General features: G+C 45.5%; 1 protein-coding gene across 1 annotated transcript; it reads right to left on the minus strand.

The window, feature by feature from the left end:
* Window positions 1-664: 664 nt before the first annotated feature.
* Wnt8a (Wnt family member 8A) lies at window positions 665-6,631 on the minus strand. Its single transcript, XM_008834324.3, has 7 exons — window positions 6,367-6,631; window positions 6,250-6,283; window positions 5,836-5,974; window positions 4,097-4,222; window positions 3,304-3,446; window positions 1,268-1,802; window positions 665-1,008 (listed from the first exon to the last, which is right to left on the minus strand). The coding sequence occupies exons 1-7, from the start codon at window positions 6,432-6,434 to the stop codon at window positions 818-820; spliced, it is 1,236 nt and encodes a 411-aa protein (XP_008832546.2). The 5' UTR covers window positions 6,435-6,631; the 3' UTR covers window positions 665-817.
* Between the last annotated feature and the right edge of the window lie 6,782 nt (window positions 6,632-13,413).

The following is a 13,413-nucleotide window of genomic DNA, read 5'->3' on the forward strand; positions in this document are numbered from 1 at the left end:
CAAGCATGGTGTTACACATCTTTAATCCTAGCACATGAAAGCCTGAAGCACAATTTTGTGAGTCAAGAGCAGCCTGGTCTACATACATTTTTAGTTTTTGAGAAAGGGTTTTATGTAGCTTAGGTGGGCCTTGAACTCCCTGTATAGCCAAACTCTTATCCACCTGCCTCAGCCTCCTCCAGTGCCGAGATTACAGGCATGCACCACCACATGGGGGCCTTGATATTTCTGTCTGTCAAGTATTGAAATCAATGGAGTGTTTCTAGTTTTCTGTGTAGCCTGGTGGTCCTCAGCTTTCCAGAGGGAGTAATAAAAGGTTTCAGCTGGGGAGCTAGGGCTGTGGATCAGTTGGGAGAGCGCCTGCCTATAACATATATGAAGTCCTAGGTTCTATCCTAGCATCATATAAACCAGGTATGGTGGTGATAATCCCAGAACTCAGAAGGTGGAGACCAAAGGATCAAGAATTCAAGGTCATCCTTGGCTACATAGCAAGGCCAGCTTGGGCTACAAGAGACCCAGTATCCAAAAGAAGAAAAAAAAAAGTCCCAGCTGAATATATCCTAGAAGCATTTATTGCAAATGAAATTAGCTCCCAATTTGGGAAAATAACAAAGCAGAGATGTTCTGTAGCTCTCTGGGATAAAATCATTCTAGGGTCTTGTCTGGTAAGTCCTGATTACCTGTCCACTTATTGTCAGCATTCCCTCTTCTTGGCTCCAGAGATGGTTCATGGAAATTTCCTGTCACGCTGGGTCCTGGTTCCCCAAGGCCTGGGTAGGGGAAACTTATCCAAAGTTCATGGGGAAATGAAAACTCAGCCCTCTAAAAACCTCCCAATAGGAGAAGGTGGTTTCTGCCTCATTCTGCCTAAGATTGCTTTTTCAGGGAATTCTTTGATTCTAGTCTCCCTGACTCTCAGCACCACAGCTGGCCTGGACAGAGTCTGAAACTTAATGTAACAAATGCTTTTCAGGTTCCTCTGGATGTGCACCCCAAACCATCCTCCTTTAACAAGCTGCATAAGTACAGGTAGGATGACCAAGAGTAACTTGTGAGAAGACTGGGTCTGCAAGCCAGGAGGGCCAGGTTCCCATTTCAGCTCTGCCAAGAATATGTTTTATGATCTTCCATCTCTGGCAGATAAAAACTATAGACCAAGCCTGTGATTTTCCAGTCTACACCATTTAAGCTAGAAGCAGTGTCCCCCGACGGTCACACAACTGAGCAGCAGTGGGGTGTTATCAGGCACTGCCCTTGCCCTTACTCTTGCCCCGGGTCCTGGCTCTGCCTAGATACCTTCTGCAGTAGTACTTGTTCACCACGTGCCTACACTGATCACACTTGACTGTGCAGCACCACTGGAACTTGCAGTTACAGCTGCTTGTGGCCTCAGTTCTCCTCTCTTCCACCTGCAGACCACACTCAGTGCATAAGCGCCCACAGTTGTGTTGTTCCCACCTGGAAGCGTTGTGGCTTCTCTGCAGGCATTCGCGACCCTCGGTGCCATAGATGCCCAGGCTGGTGTTGCGTGTACAGTAGTCAGGAGATTCCTCTAAGAAGATCAACTCGGCCTCTGCACCAGGAAAGAAGGTCTCCATGGGATCCCAGTGGCCCTCAGCACTGTTGCCAGCCCTGAGCTGATGCTTATCCATCTCAATTTTCAGTGCCCAGTCATACTTGGCCTTTAGGTAGTCTCCTATCTCCCGAATGCTAGCCAGTTGCAGCCAGCATGTCTGGATGCTGCAGCTCCCTGACAGGCCGTGACATTTGCAGGTCCTTTTCATGGTGGCTCTCGCTGCCTTCAGAGACAGAAAACACAAAAATAATAATAGCTCTTGGTAGGGAAGGCCAATGGCTAGCAATTAAATGGAATATTCTTTTATTATTTTTTATTTTTTATGTGAATAAGTGTATTGCCAGCATGTAGGTAAGGGCACCCGTGTCATGCAATGCCTGTGGAGGACAGAAGAAGCCATCAGATCCCCTGGAACTGGAGTTACGGACCGTCGTTAGCTGCCATGTGGGTGCTGGGATTTGAACCTGGGTCTTCTGCAAGAACAACCAGTGTTCTTAACCCTGAGTTATCTCTCCTGTCCCATTAAATGGAATATTCTAGAACTGTGTTTGGAGAAGCATCAGGATTATTAGAAGACTCAAAAAGTATTCATAGGCCATACCTAGACATTCCCAAGGAGAATGTTCAGAGACTAAGGCACTACTAGTACTAGAGATTTTCACTCACCCTCACTGATTGATAGACAGCTGGACAAGTGCTGAGAGAGAAACTGAGTCAGAAACCTAGGCTTCCAGCCCAGCTCCATCACTGGTTATGTGTGCTTCTCAGACCCAATGGAATGAGTATTGGATAAAATAGGGACTGGTGATATCGCTCAAAGGTAGAGCACTTGCCTAGTGTATGTACCAGCACCACAATAAATAAATAGAATAAATAGAATCAATAAATAAAAATAATAGTCGAAGAAGTACTTTGAATGTTATAAAAGAAATTCTGATCACTGACACTTTCTGTCTTGAAGCTGGGAGCTAGAGCAATTGTGGTAGTTTGGGTTTTTCAGAGGGAAGGAAGCTCTTGAACCCATTCATCCCCAAGGCAATGCCTGTTGTTGCCTAGAAAACCCCTTTTCCTTCCCTCAGGTGACCTGGACAACATGGAGAGACTCACAGGAAACTGTGAATAATTTTTGCTTTAAGTTCAACTTGCTTCCAGGTTTGAGTTCAGAATATTATCCCAATAGAAGTCTTGGGGAAGAATAGATTCCCTAATCTCAATTTCTAGCATTCCAGACTTTAGGACAATACACCCCTATTAATGTCTACCATTCAGTTAAAGTGATTAAAATTTTGTGGGGCATGGTGACTCATGCCCGTTATCCTAGTACTTGGGACGCTGAGGCAGGATTGCCATGAGTTTAAGGCCTGCCTGGGCTACGTAGTGAGTACCAGGCAATGCAGGGCTGTGTAGCAAGACCCTGTCTCAACACACACACATACAAACATTTAGTCTTGGTTCTATATTATTCAGCGTTCTCAGAAAATCTGGCCTGTGGAGAAGGCCAAAGCGTATGGTTGTGATAAGAGGGTTAGACTATTGCCTGGCTTGGAGACTTTTTAGCTGTATTGCCGTGGACAAGTCACTTATCTCAGACTTAACAGAGATAGTTGTCTCAGTTCTTGCTGAATGGTTTTGAGGATGAAACATGGATGAGACAGCTCTTGGTAACTGTGGGGTGCTGTGCAGATGTGAAGCTCATGCTGACCCTGGCCGACTCCTATACCCACCAGCCTGCCGACCCTGTTGTTGTGAAGATTCATCAGGGCTCTGGCATCCTTCCCCTTCTCCAAACTGTCCACAAAGAGTTTGGAGATCCTTTCCCCAAATTCCACATTGTCGCTGCAGCCTCCCCAGATCCAGCCACGGCCTCCTATACATAAGGAAAGAATAAATTCTGCATACAACTCTCTGCTAGATCTCAGGAGAAGAGTCACGTTCTTTTCAGTTGACAATCACCATCCCCAAGAGCCCTAGGAGGGTATAAGCTATATATACTGAAGGTGAAGACAGGGAAATGGAGGTATCTGGGGGAGTGAGTGGGTAGGGTTCTGTTCCCAAAGCCCACTTGAGGGATGTCCCAGCTCTAGGCAATAAGTCCTCTTATACCTACAGGAAACATAGGTATATGCACTGGTCTAAATGATCTCAAAGGTTTATTGCACCATTATTGCTAGCGGCAACTCCTCTCTCTTCAGTGACAAATCTGAGTCTGTTAGAGGCTCTGGAAAGAGTTGGGAAGCCCTGGGCTGTAGACAAGCCATTGTAATACCAGGGCAGGCTGTAAACACGCTTGGTCTTTTTGTTCCCAGTTTCCCTATTGGTTTTAGAGACCCTTGCTAAATCCCTGGTCTCATGGACATAAGTTCAACTCTCATTATTCCAGGAGCTCCCATGAGTGAAGGGGTGGGCTGTTAGAGTCTAGGGGTTCAAGTCAAGAGCTGTGTCCCTAGAAGACTTAGTCTGCTCAGTTCTGCAGAACAGAACTCCCACCTCTTCCGACCTCCATGAAACCCAAATTACCTGTTTTTCCCTTTTTTGACTCATCACAGCCACAGTTTTCAAAGTCACCCATGCTGCAGTTCTTGGTGATGGCGTGCATGACTCCAGCAGAGCTGATGGCATGAATGAAGGCAGTCTCTCTCGTGGCTTTGGAGAGAAAGAAGGGACTGACTAGAAACGTGGATCTTATGAGTCAAAGCAGCAGAGGCCTTGGAAAACAATGCTGTCTTGTCCTGCCCCCACCTCCTTGTGTTTAAAAGGATGTTCTTCCCCTCAGGAGAACAGTGCATGTTGTTTTTCCAACCTCCTCACTTTGTCCAGGTAGAAACGGACATCCCCTTAATACAGATGGAGAAAGTGAACCCAGGAAAATGATAAAACCAAAGCTACTGGCCAGTTGTGATATTAGATTAGGATCCTGCTCTCTTGAAGTCCACTTCTGACCTCCAAGTCTTTGCTGCTAGAGGCAGTGAGACTCAGTCACAGGTCCGTTTAGGAAGAAAAGAAAGACCTTTTATCTTTTATTCCTCTGACCAGAGCAGGGAGGTCATATCGTGTGTGTGTGTGTGTGTGTGTGTGTGTGTGTGTGTGTGTGTTATATACATATGTATGCACATGTACGTGTAGATGCATGCATCCATGTGTGCTTGTGTGGAGGACAGAGGTCGACATCAAGTGTCTTCCTCTATTGCTCTTGACCCTATTTAAAAAAAATTTTTATTTATTATTACTGTGTGTTTGTGTGTTTGGAAGTGCACACCACTTCGTGCATGTAAAAGTCAGAGGACAACTTTGTGCAGTCAATTCTGTCTTTCCACCTTTACATGGGTTTGGGGATTGAACTCAAGTCATCAGGCTTATAAGTGCCTTTACCTGCTGAGCCTTTTCACTGGCCCTAACCTTATTTTTTGACAGGGTTCTCACTGAATCTGGAGCTCACCACCAATTGACTAGATTGACTGGCCACTGAACCCCTGGAGTTTTCCTGTCTCTGATTCCCAGTGCTAGAATTACAGGTGCCACTACCGCTGGCTTTAAAAACAAACCAGGTAGGTCCTGATGCTTGCACAGCATTTTGTCCAGCGTCATCTCCACAGTCCCCTAAGGTTTCATCACACTGAACAGTTCACAGCCATCACACTTCATTTCTACATCCCCCTTCTATCTGTGCACTCCCTGAGAAGAAACTTTCTGACCCATCTTTACTATTTCTCCCATTCTTCTCAGGCAACTCTTGTTTCTACAAAGTGTTTTTCTAGGCAAACTACTGCATATAGTTACAAACATGCACACATGTGAACACACATACACACACACAGAGCTCATCTGAGGCAAACCCATTCTGATCTTGAAACGTTACTGTTGCTAGGATTTTATAATTGGGCAGGTGTAATACTCCTTCAAGGGCTGCAAACATGGATCCCTTTCTCCATTTTTATCTCATGCAAATCAGAGCAAGGTATGTACAAGCACACCAGTACAGGCACCCATTAAACACACCTCTGCTCATTTCATTCAACCCTTAGAATACTCTCCTAGAGCCTTCGAGATGGTTCAGCAGGTAAGGGCTCTTGCCTGCAAACCTGATGATCTCAGTTCAATCCCTGGGACTCCATGGTGAGAGGAGAGAGCCAACTTCCAAGTTATCCTCTGACCTCCACATACATGCTGTGGCATGTGCCCCCCCCCCCCACATATACACATATACAAGCCCGCCATGACAGATGCTCCTGTGCAGGTGGAGCCCCATGAAAACTTACCACCTCTCAGTCTGTTATGGGTGGAGAGTTGGAGGGCATTTTCAGGACAGTTCCAGCGTTCCCACACAAACTGGAACTTACATTCTTCGATGCCACTCTGAGCGCCCAAGGCTGCACTGGTAGCATAGGTCAGATAGGCCTGGCCAGGAGAAAAGAGCTGTGAGCTTCCGCTGACACAGGCCATGAAACAATGCAAACAGGATAGCTTCCCGAAAGAAGCAGTCTTGGGAAACAAGGGATACTGCCCAGCCTAGCATATACTAGGACCCAGGTTTAATCCCCAGCACCACAAAACAAAACAACAATAAAAAATAAACAGCCCTGGATTTCAGAGAGTCTGGCACTATCTCCCCTGCCCCTTTTTCTTTCCCCAGAATAAGCATTCAAATAGGAGTAAATCAAAGTCCATCTTACCTTGGGACCTGTTATCAGGAAATTGTTCACTGACCTACCAAAAAGAAAATGAGAAGTGAACGGGATGAAGTAATGCGCCTCCTTGGTGGGGAAGGAGGACTGGGAGAAAGAACTTACCAGGCAGAGGCACTGAAGGTGGCATAGCACATGCCCACAGTCACCCACAGCATAAACAAGTCCCCCATGGCTCTGCCCAATCCAGGGGACCCAGTTCAGCTCAGGGCCAAGTTCAGAGAAGTGAGAAGAGGGCAGTCTTTCTGAGTATTTATGTGGGCAAATTCTGAAAGGCCAAGAGGGACAAATCAACAGCCCAGCTCATTTGTCCCTCACTGGCAGAGCTTCAGGAGCCACTGACCCAATGGGGGATTGGGGAGGAGGGACTCAGCCCAGAGCCATCAAGGAAGCCACGCCCTTCTTCCTTCCCTGACTGAAAGAGGGGCTGCCGCAGGTCCCCTACCCCTAAGGGTCACTGGCTACACAGTCAGTTTATCTTTTCTTGCTTGAGGGGATTTATTGCTTAGAATCACATAGCCTAGAGCAGCAACGTCCTTCCCCTGAGTACAGGTCACCTCTCCCTTGGAATTAAAGATTCTCATCTGTTAATGAGACCTCACCCTTTGTCCTGTCTTCCTTCCCAAGCTGTTTAGAATCACAGAGGAAGCCTAGCATGGTAGCATAGTCTTTAGTCCCAGCACTTGGGAGGCAAAAGCAGGCGGATCTCTGTCAGATGAGGATAGACTGATCTATATGGCAAGTTCCAGGTCAGCTGGAGCTACAGGAAGACCCTGTCTCAAAAAGACCACAAATTACAGAAGAACTCCTTGGGGTGGGGGTGGGGGACTCCTACTCATTTAACCAAAGTAGGAGAGCACTGTCTCTACCTCTTCCCTCGATGACTGTAGGGTGATGGGACTGTGGGACCATGGAGCTTCTGCAAAGGCCATCTCTGCAACAGTCCCTAGTTTCTGCCAAAGTTAAGTTCTGATATATTTCCTTCATTTCTAGTGGACTTTCCTTCTGTATCTGAGGGTCATGTCTCCTTATTAATTGCTTACATACCTGAGAATCATTTTTATGTCACCCAGGGCTATATTTGAAAAAAAAAAAACTACCACCTTTACTTCTGATATCAATACTACTCTTGGGAGGAGGGGTGCTGGGTAGCAAACCCAGTCTCCTGCATGCTAAGCACAGACCAGTGCTGAGTGACAGCCCCAGACTCCTTCTGATGCCACTTTGTTGCTAGAGTTTTTGAAACTTAGGCAGCGATCTTTTAGATTCACTGTGTGTGCTTTGTAGTTTAGAAATTGGCTGGATAATAAATGAAGGAAAGAGTGAAAGGATGTAAGAGCATGTAGGACCCAAACAGGGCTCAAAAGCTCAAATGGGAAACCAGGCTCAGTCATCCCCTAACTCTCCTAACCACCCTGTCCAGCTCACTGGACCTCACTTGGATAGAAGGCAGCCTGGTGATCGCCCAGCAAAGAGAGGTTCTGGGGCTTAGGGGCTTCCAGGTCTTCATACATTCAAAGTATGGTCAGGTATCGTGTCCATCTGCAAAGTGATTGCCGTCTTCAGGGATAATTATGGAAAATTATCGTGTTTGGATATGTTGGAATCAATCTACTGGAATAATTTTAAATATGTTGGATTGCTGCGTGTGGTGGTGCACTCCTTTAAACCCTGCTCTTGGGAGGCAGAGACAGGTGGATCTCTCTGAGTTTGAGGCCAGCTTGGTCTACATAGTGAGTTCCAGGTTCTAATTTTGAAAATGGGCTCTTGTTTTTCATGCTTTTAAAAAATTATTTATTTATTATTTTTATTTTATGTGTATGAGTGTGTTGCCTGCATGTATGTGAGTGCACCTGTGTTGTAAAATGCCTCGGAGGTCGGAAGAGGGCTTCGGATTACCCTAGAACTGGAGTTAAGGGTGGCTCTTAGCCGCCATGTGGATGCTGGGAATAGAACCAGAGTCCTCTGCAAGAGCAGTCAGTGCTCTTAACCACTGAGCCATCTCTCCAGCCCCTCAAGCTTTTTTTCCCTCTCATTTTCCTAGAAGTTCTCCCGGACTAAAGCTCTGCCTTCCAACCACAGCTTGCTTGTTGGCTGCTCTGCTGAGGGAACAGACATCCCAGATTGGGAAATGCTCCTGAGTCTGCTTTGGTGGCCTTTTCTGTCCCTACTTTTCCCAATTAGAAAAGGAATCTGGCCGGGTGTGATGGAGCATGGCTTTAATCCCAGCACTCGGGAGGCAGAGGCAGGTGGATCTCTGTGAGTTCAAGGCCAGCCTGGTCCACATAGTGAGTTCCAGGACAGCTGGGGCTACAGGAAGACCCTGTCTCAAAAAGACAAACAAAACAAAAAAAAAGAAATTGGTTAACTTTCACTTCTTAAGACAGCAGGGTTGATTTTGGTTTGTTTGCTTTTTTGAAGATTTTTTGTTGTTTTTTGTGGGTTTTGTTTGATTGCTGAGAGTCTCTGAGTAGCTCCAGCTGGACTGGAACTTACCCTGTAGATCAACCAGGCCAGCCTAGATCTCACAGAGATCCAACTGCCTCTGCCTCCCTAGTGCTGGGATTAGAGGTGTGCACCACCATGCCTGGCTATCAGGGTTGATTTTTGAGCTACTCCCTGGGTTTAGAACAGGGTTATCAACAGTCTTAAGGTAGTTAAGGTAGTTCCTCCCATGCCCTTGAAAAAGTTTTAGAGTTTTTTTTTTTGTTAAGACAGGGTCTCACTATGTATACTAGTCTGACCTCCACCTCACAGAGCTTCACCTGCCTTTGCCACCTGAATGCTGGGATCAAAGGTTTGATTCCACACTAACCTCCTGTGTACTAGGGATTAGGTCTTATTCTTTTTGTCGGTGTGGCTTGATTTTCAGAGACAGGGTCTTGATAGACTGGACTGACCTGGAACTATGGGGTACAAGCTGGCCTCGTACTCATGATTCTCTTGCCTTAGCTTGTGGAGTGCTAGGATTGCAGGCTTGGGCCACCAGGCCCAGCTGATTATGTGTAGTCTACTGTGTGCTCTGTAGAGGTGATTTTTAGTTGGTTCTTAATAAAAATATTCTATTTTCTAAGAAGCAGAGAAAGAACTGAGGACTTCTTGGTGTGTGTTTATGTGAACTTCGTGCTTGCTCCTGCTCAGATTCAGTAATGATATAGTTTCTTAAATGGAACCAAAGATGGTAAAGAAAAGCCTCCACTCCAGGCATTAGCCCATCTCCTAACTTTGGCTACTATTTCGTAGTTGGGTTTTGGTAAACTACTCACCACCATGTGGACTCACTTTCTTCATTTGTCACATGAAGATGTGGGGAATAAGAGATTCAGAGCGCTCTTACATGCTGTAATTCCATTTTAAGATTTTACAGAATTTGCTAATTCCAGAGTGATTGTAGACTGGAAACAAGGAAACATCATCTTCCCTGGCGTGAGCATAGATCATCTTATTCATATTGAATCCTGCAGTGGACGCCCAGTGGATCTTTAAAGGGCACCTGGGGCACAACCAATGGCTTTCTTAGAGTACTTTGGGTCTGTGTACATGAGACCCTTGTGCTAGACTGATGAAGGCCCTTCACTGCAGACACTTGGGCCCTTGAAAGGGGAGAATAGCCAGGGACAAATCATTTCTGGCCATCCTGTATATCAGTTCTCCATTAACTCTTTAGTGTTCTTTTCCCCCCTCCTTGGTGCTGGGGATTGAACCCGGACCTTGTTATGCATGCTAAGCACAGGTTCTAGCACTGAGCTACACCTCTAACCCTGTTATTGGTTTTTGTTTTTTGGAAGGATTTATATTGCTATGTTTTTGTTTTACATTTTATTTAATATTTTTATGTGTATGAGTGTATTGCCTGCATGTATGCAAGTGCACCCGTGTCATGCAATGCCTCGGAGGTTGGAAGAGGGCATTGGAACCGGAATTAAGGACAGTTCGTAGCGGCCATGTGGGTACTGGGAATCAAACCTGGGTCCTCTGCAAGATCAGTCAGTACTCTTAACCACTGAGCCCTTCTCCAGCCCGTTTTATTGTTTTTTGAGACAGGGTCTCACTAGGTAGCCAAGGCTGGACTTCAATTTGTTCTGCATCCCAAGGTTGGTATCAAACCTATAACCCTCTTGTCTTAGACTTCTGTGACAGTGAGAAAACAGCCACACAATCATCATGTCTCTGAAATAGTTGTGTTCTAGTGAATGTTTAACAGCTATCTTGCTGTAGCCAGGGCGAGATTCGTTGTGTTTGTTTTTATTTTTTAATTAATTAATTTTATTTATTTTTTTGTTTTAAGACAAGTTCTATCTGGCCTGGAACTCTCTATGTAGACCAGGCTGACCTTGTCAATCTCACAGAGGCCTAACCTGCCTCTGCCTCCCAAGTGCTGAGATTAAAGGAACGTGTCACCAAGCCCAGCTAATTTATTTTTGTTTTCATGTGTATGAGTGTTTTGCTACATGTAAGTGCACCCATGTACGCCATGACCATGGAGGCCAGAAGAGGGCGTCCAATCCCCTCTGAACTGGAGTTAAGGACAGTTGCTAGCTACCATACGGGTTCTAGGAACCAAACTCATAACCTGCTGAGCCATCTCTCCAGCCCCACGTTTCCTGATTTTCATGGTACAAATTGTTCCATCATGACTGATTTCAGTCTGTTAACAAGGACTTCACAAGAGATGCACACAGCATATCATTATATAATATTGCTCTCAAGAAGATACAGTGATTACAAGCTCATGAGCATAAATACTAGAAAAATGTGTCACAAACTTTAAGAAGTAATTAATTTTCAGCATTATCTGCTTTTAATATAATTTAATTATAGGTTTGTAAAATTTTATTTATTTATTTATTTTTGGACCTTTTTGAGACAGGGTCTCTCTGTAGCCCCAGCTGGCCTGAACTTGCTATGTAATAGGCCAGGCTGGACTTGAACTCTACCTCCCAAGTGCTGAGATTAAAGGCATATACCACCATGCCTGGCTGTGAAATTGCTTGGCTGTGAAATTTAATTTTTAATAATGACTATGTAATGACTAGCTCATATTTCTTAAAATAGAGCAATTAACTCTCAGAAGCCAAATAAGCAAGTCTCCAGTATACCACTACAGCCCAGAGTTCTCCCTCTAGGCCACCAGGAGTTAATATGCAAAAAATTCCCTGCAGAATTTAACAACAAATAATTCTTTGTTCTGGGCTGGTGTGATGGGTCAGTGGGTAAAGACTTCCTGTCAAGCACAATGGTCTGAGTTCAGTCCCTAGGACCCACATGGTGGAAGGAAAGAACTCCTGAAAATTGTCTACACACACACACACACACACACACACACACACACACATGCACGCACACACGATAAATCAATAAATATAATAAAATAATTGTTTGCTCCAGGTTTGTGGAAGGCATTAACCCTTGCTGAGCCATAGGTCTTGCTATCTGCTTTCAAGCAGCTTAGTGTCTGGACACCAGGAGATAAGATTTGTGACTATATAATTCAATAGGGCAAAAAGCACACTTGGAATGCAATGGATAAGTACACGTGCTTCTGAAAGGTATTCACAGAGCTTGAAAATTCAAAGGCATCTTCTATCTCCAATATTCTAGGATGATGATATTTCAGGTGTCCTGAGGAATCACAGGGTTGTCATCAAAGAGGACTGGATCAGGAGTGATGCTTGCTGCCCTGAGTCAGGAAACCTATGGCCATTCCTGGCTGTTCCTGGTGTATCTGAGGCAGAGAGTCCCATTTGAGGGGGTGGCTGAGATCCAGCAAAAAGAGACTTGCCAGGGTCACACAGTGATTTGGGGCTGAGGCAGCCTAGTTCTCACCATTGGATCGCTAGGACAGTCTTGAGCAAACCAGGATGGCTGGTCACTGTACAACCAAAGTGTGCACCCAGGCAGTGCTTCTTCCAGTGCTCGCTCTCACCAGCCTTCCAAGTCCGTTTCCCCCCTTTCCTTTCTAGGTTCCTTGTGTGCTCTGTGCTCACTGTGGCTGCTTATACTGTGGAGCAAGTCCTCCAGGAGTTGGGAAGGGAGGGGGATGTGTCTGGAGAAAGCCAGAGGAGAGATAGGATTTCTGACTTTTTACACTTCTCTGCTAATTAGATAAGGAGGTGGGGAAGTGGGGGCAATGAGCCTCCATGCATATTTTTGAGATGGTGACACTGAACAGAGCTCAGGTTTTTTCAGTCTCTGCTCTCCACCTCTCCTCCCCGATCCCCCATACCTCCTGGGATGCTTGACTCCCAGTCAATTGCCAGGGTTGCATGAGCTTCTTATTTTCCCTTTGGCCTCCTTAATAGTTTCAGCTTCTCACCAAATTCCCAACAGTATGCTCAGGGAAGAAAGAGTCAATTACTTTAATTTTCTCCTTGAGATCCAGGGTTCTAGTGTGGGGAGGGAAAGAGGCTTTCATATGTGGAAGAGTGGACATTCTGCTGAACACATGGGCCTGGGTGGGTTGGGGTACACAGGGGAATCAGTCGTCAACCATGACTAGACCTCTTCCATGTTGGAGGGTGTGTTTCCTTCACCAGTCTGGAAGTTGCCTAAGTATAGGCCTGGTTAGTCCCAGCCACACAGAGATCTTCCCCCAAATAGGCAAATTTCTCCCAGCACAGAGGTGCGTGGATGACAGAGGACCTTCAGGATTAGCTTAGAAGGGTTGGAGTTGTTGGGTCTCATTCAAGGAAAGGTATAAAACGTCTTCCATTTCTAATTCCCTCACAGCTTTAATCCTGTCACCTGGATACTGAATAAGATGCAGGCGTTCTCAATTCTTTCTTCCTTTTTTTTTTTCTGTTTTTGTTTTGGTTTTTTTGCTTGGTTGTTTTGGATCTGATACAGGGGCTCTATTTCAGGCTGGCTCAACTCACTAAAGAGCTGAGGATGAGAGGCTGGAGAGATGACTCAGTCGTTAAGAACACTGGTTGTTCTTGCAGAAGACCTGGGTGCGAATCCCAGCACCCACATGGCAGCTAACAACTGTCCATAACTCCAGTCCCAGGGGATTCCACAGCCTCTTCTGCCCTCCTTAGGCATTGCACGCCATGGGTGTACTTATCCACATGCAGGCAATACACAGATACACATAAAAAATATATATAAAATTAAAAAAAAAAAAAAGCTGAGGATGAACTTGTGATCCATTTG

This window comes from Nannospalax galili, unplaced genomic scaffold (assembly GCF_000622305.1).
Source record: "Nannospalax galili isolate Female #2095 unplaced genomic scaffold, S.galili_v1.0 scaffold856, whole genome shotgun sequence".
NCBI classification, from domain to species: Eukaryota; Metazoa; Chordata; class Mammalia; order Rodentia; family Spalacidae; genus Nannospalax; species Nannospalax galili.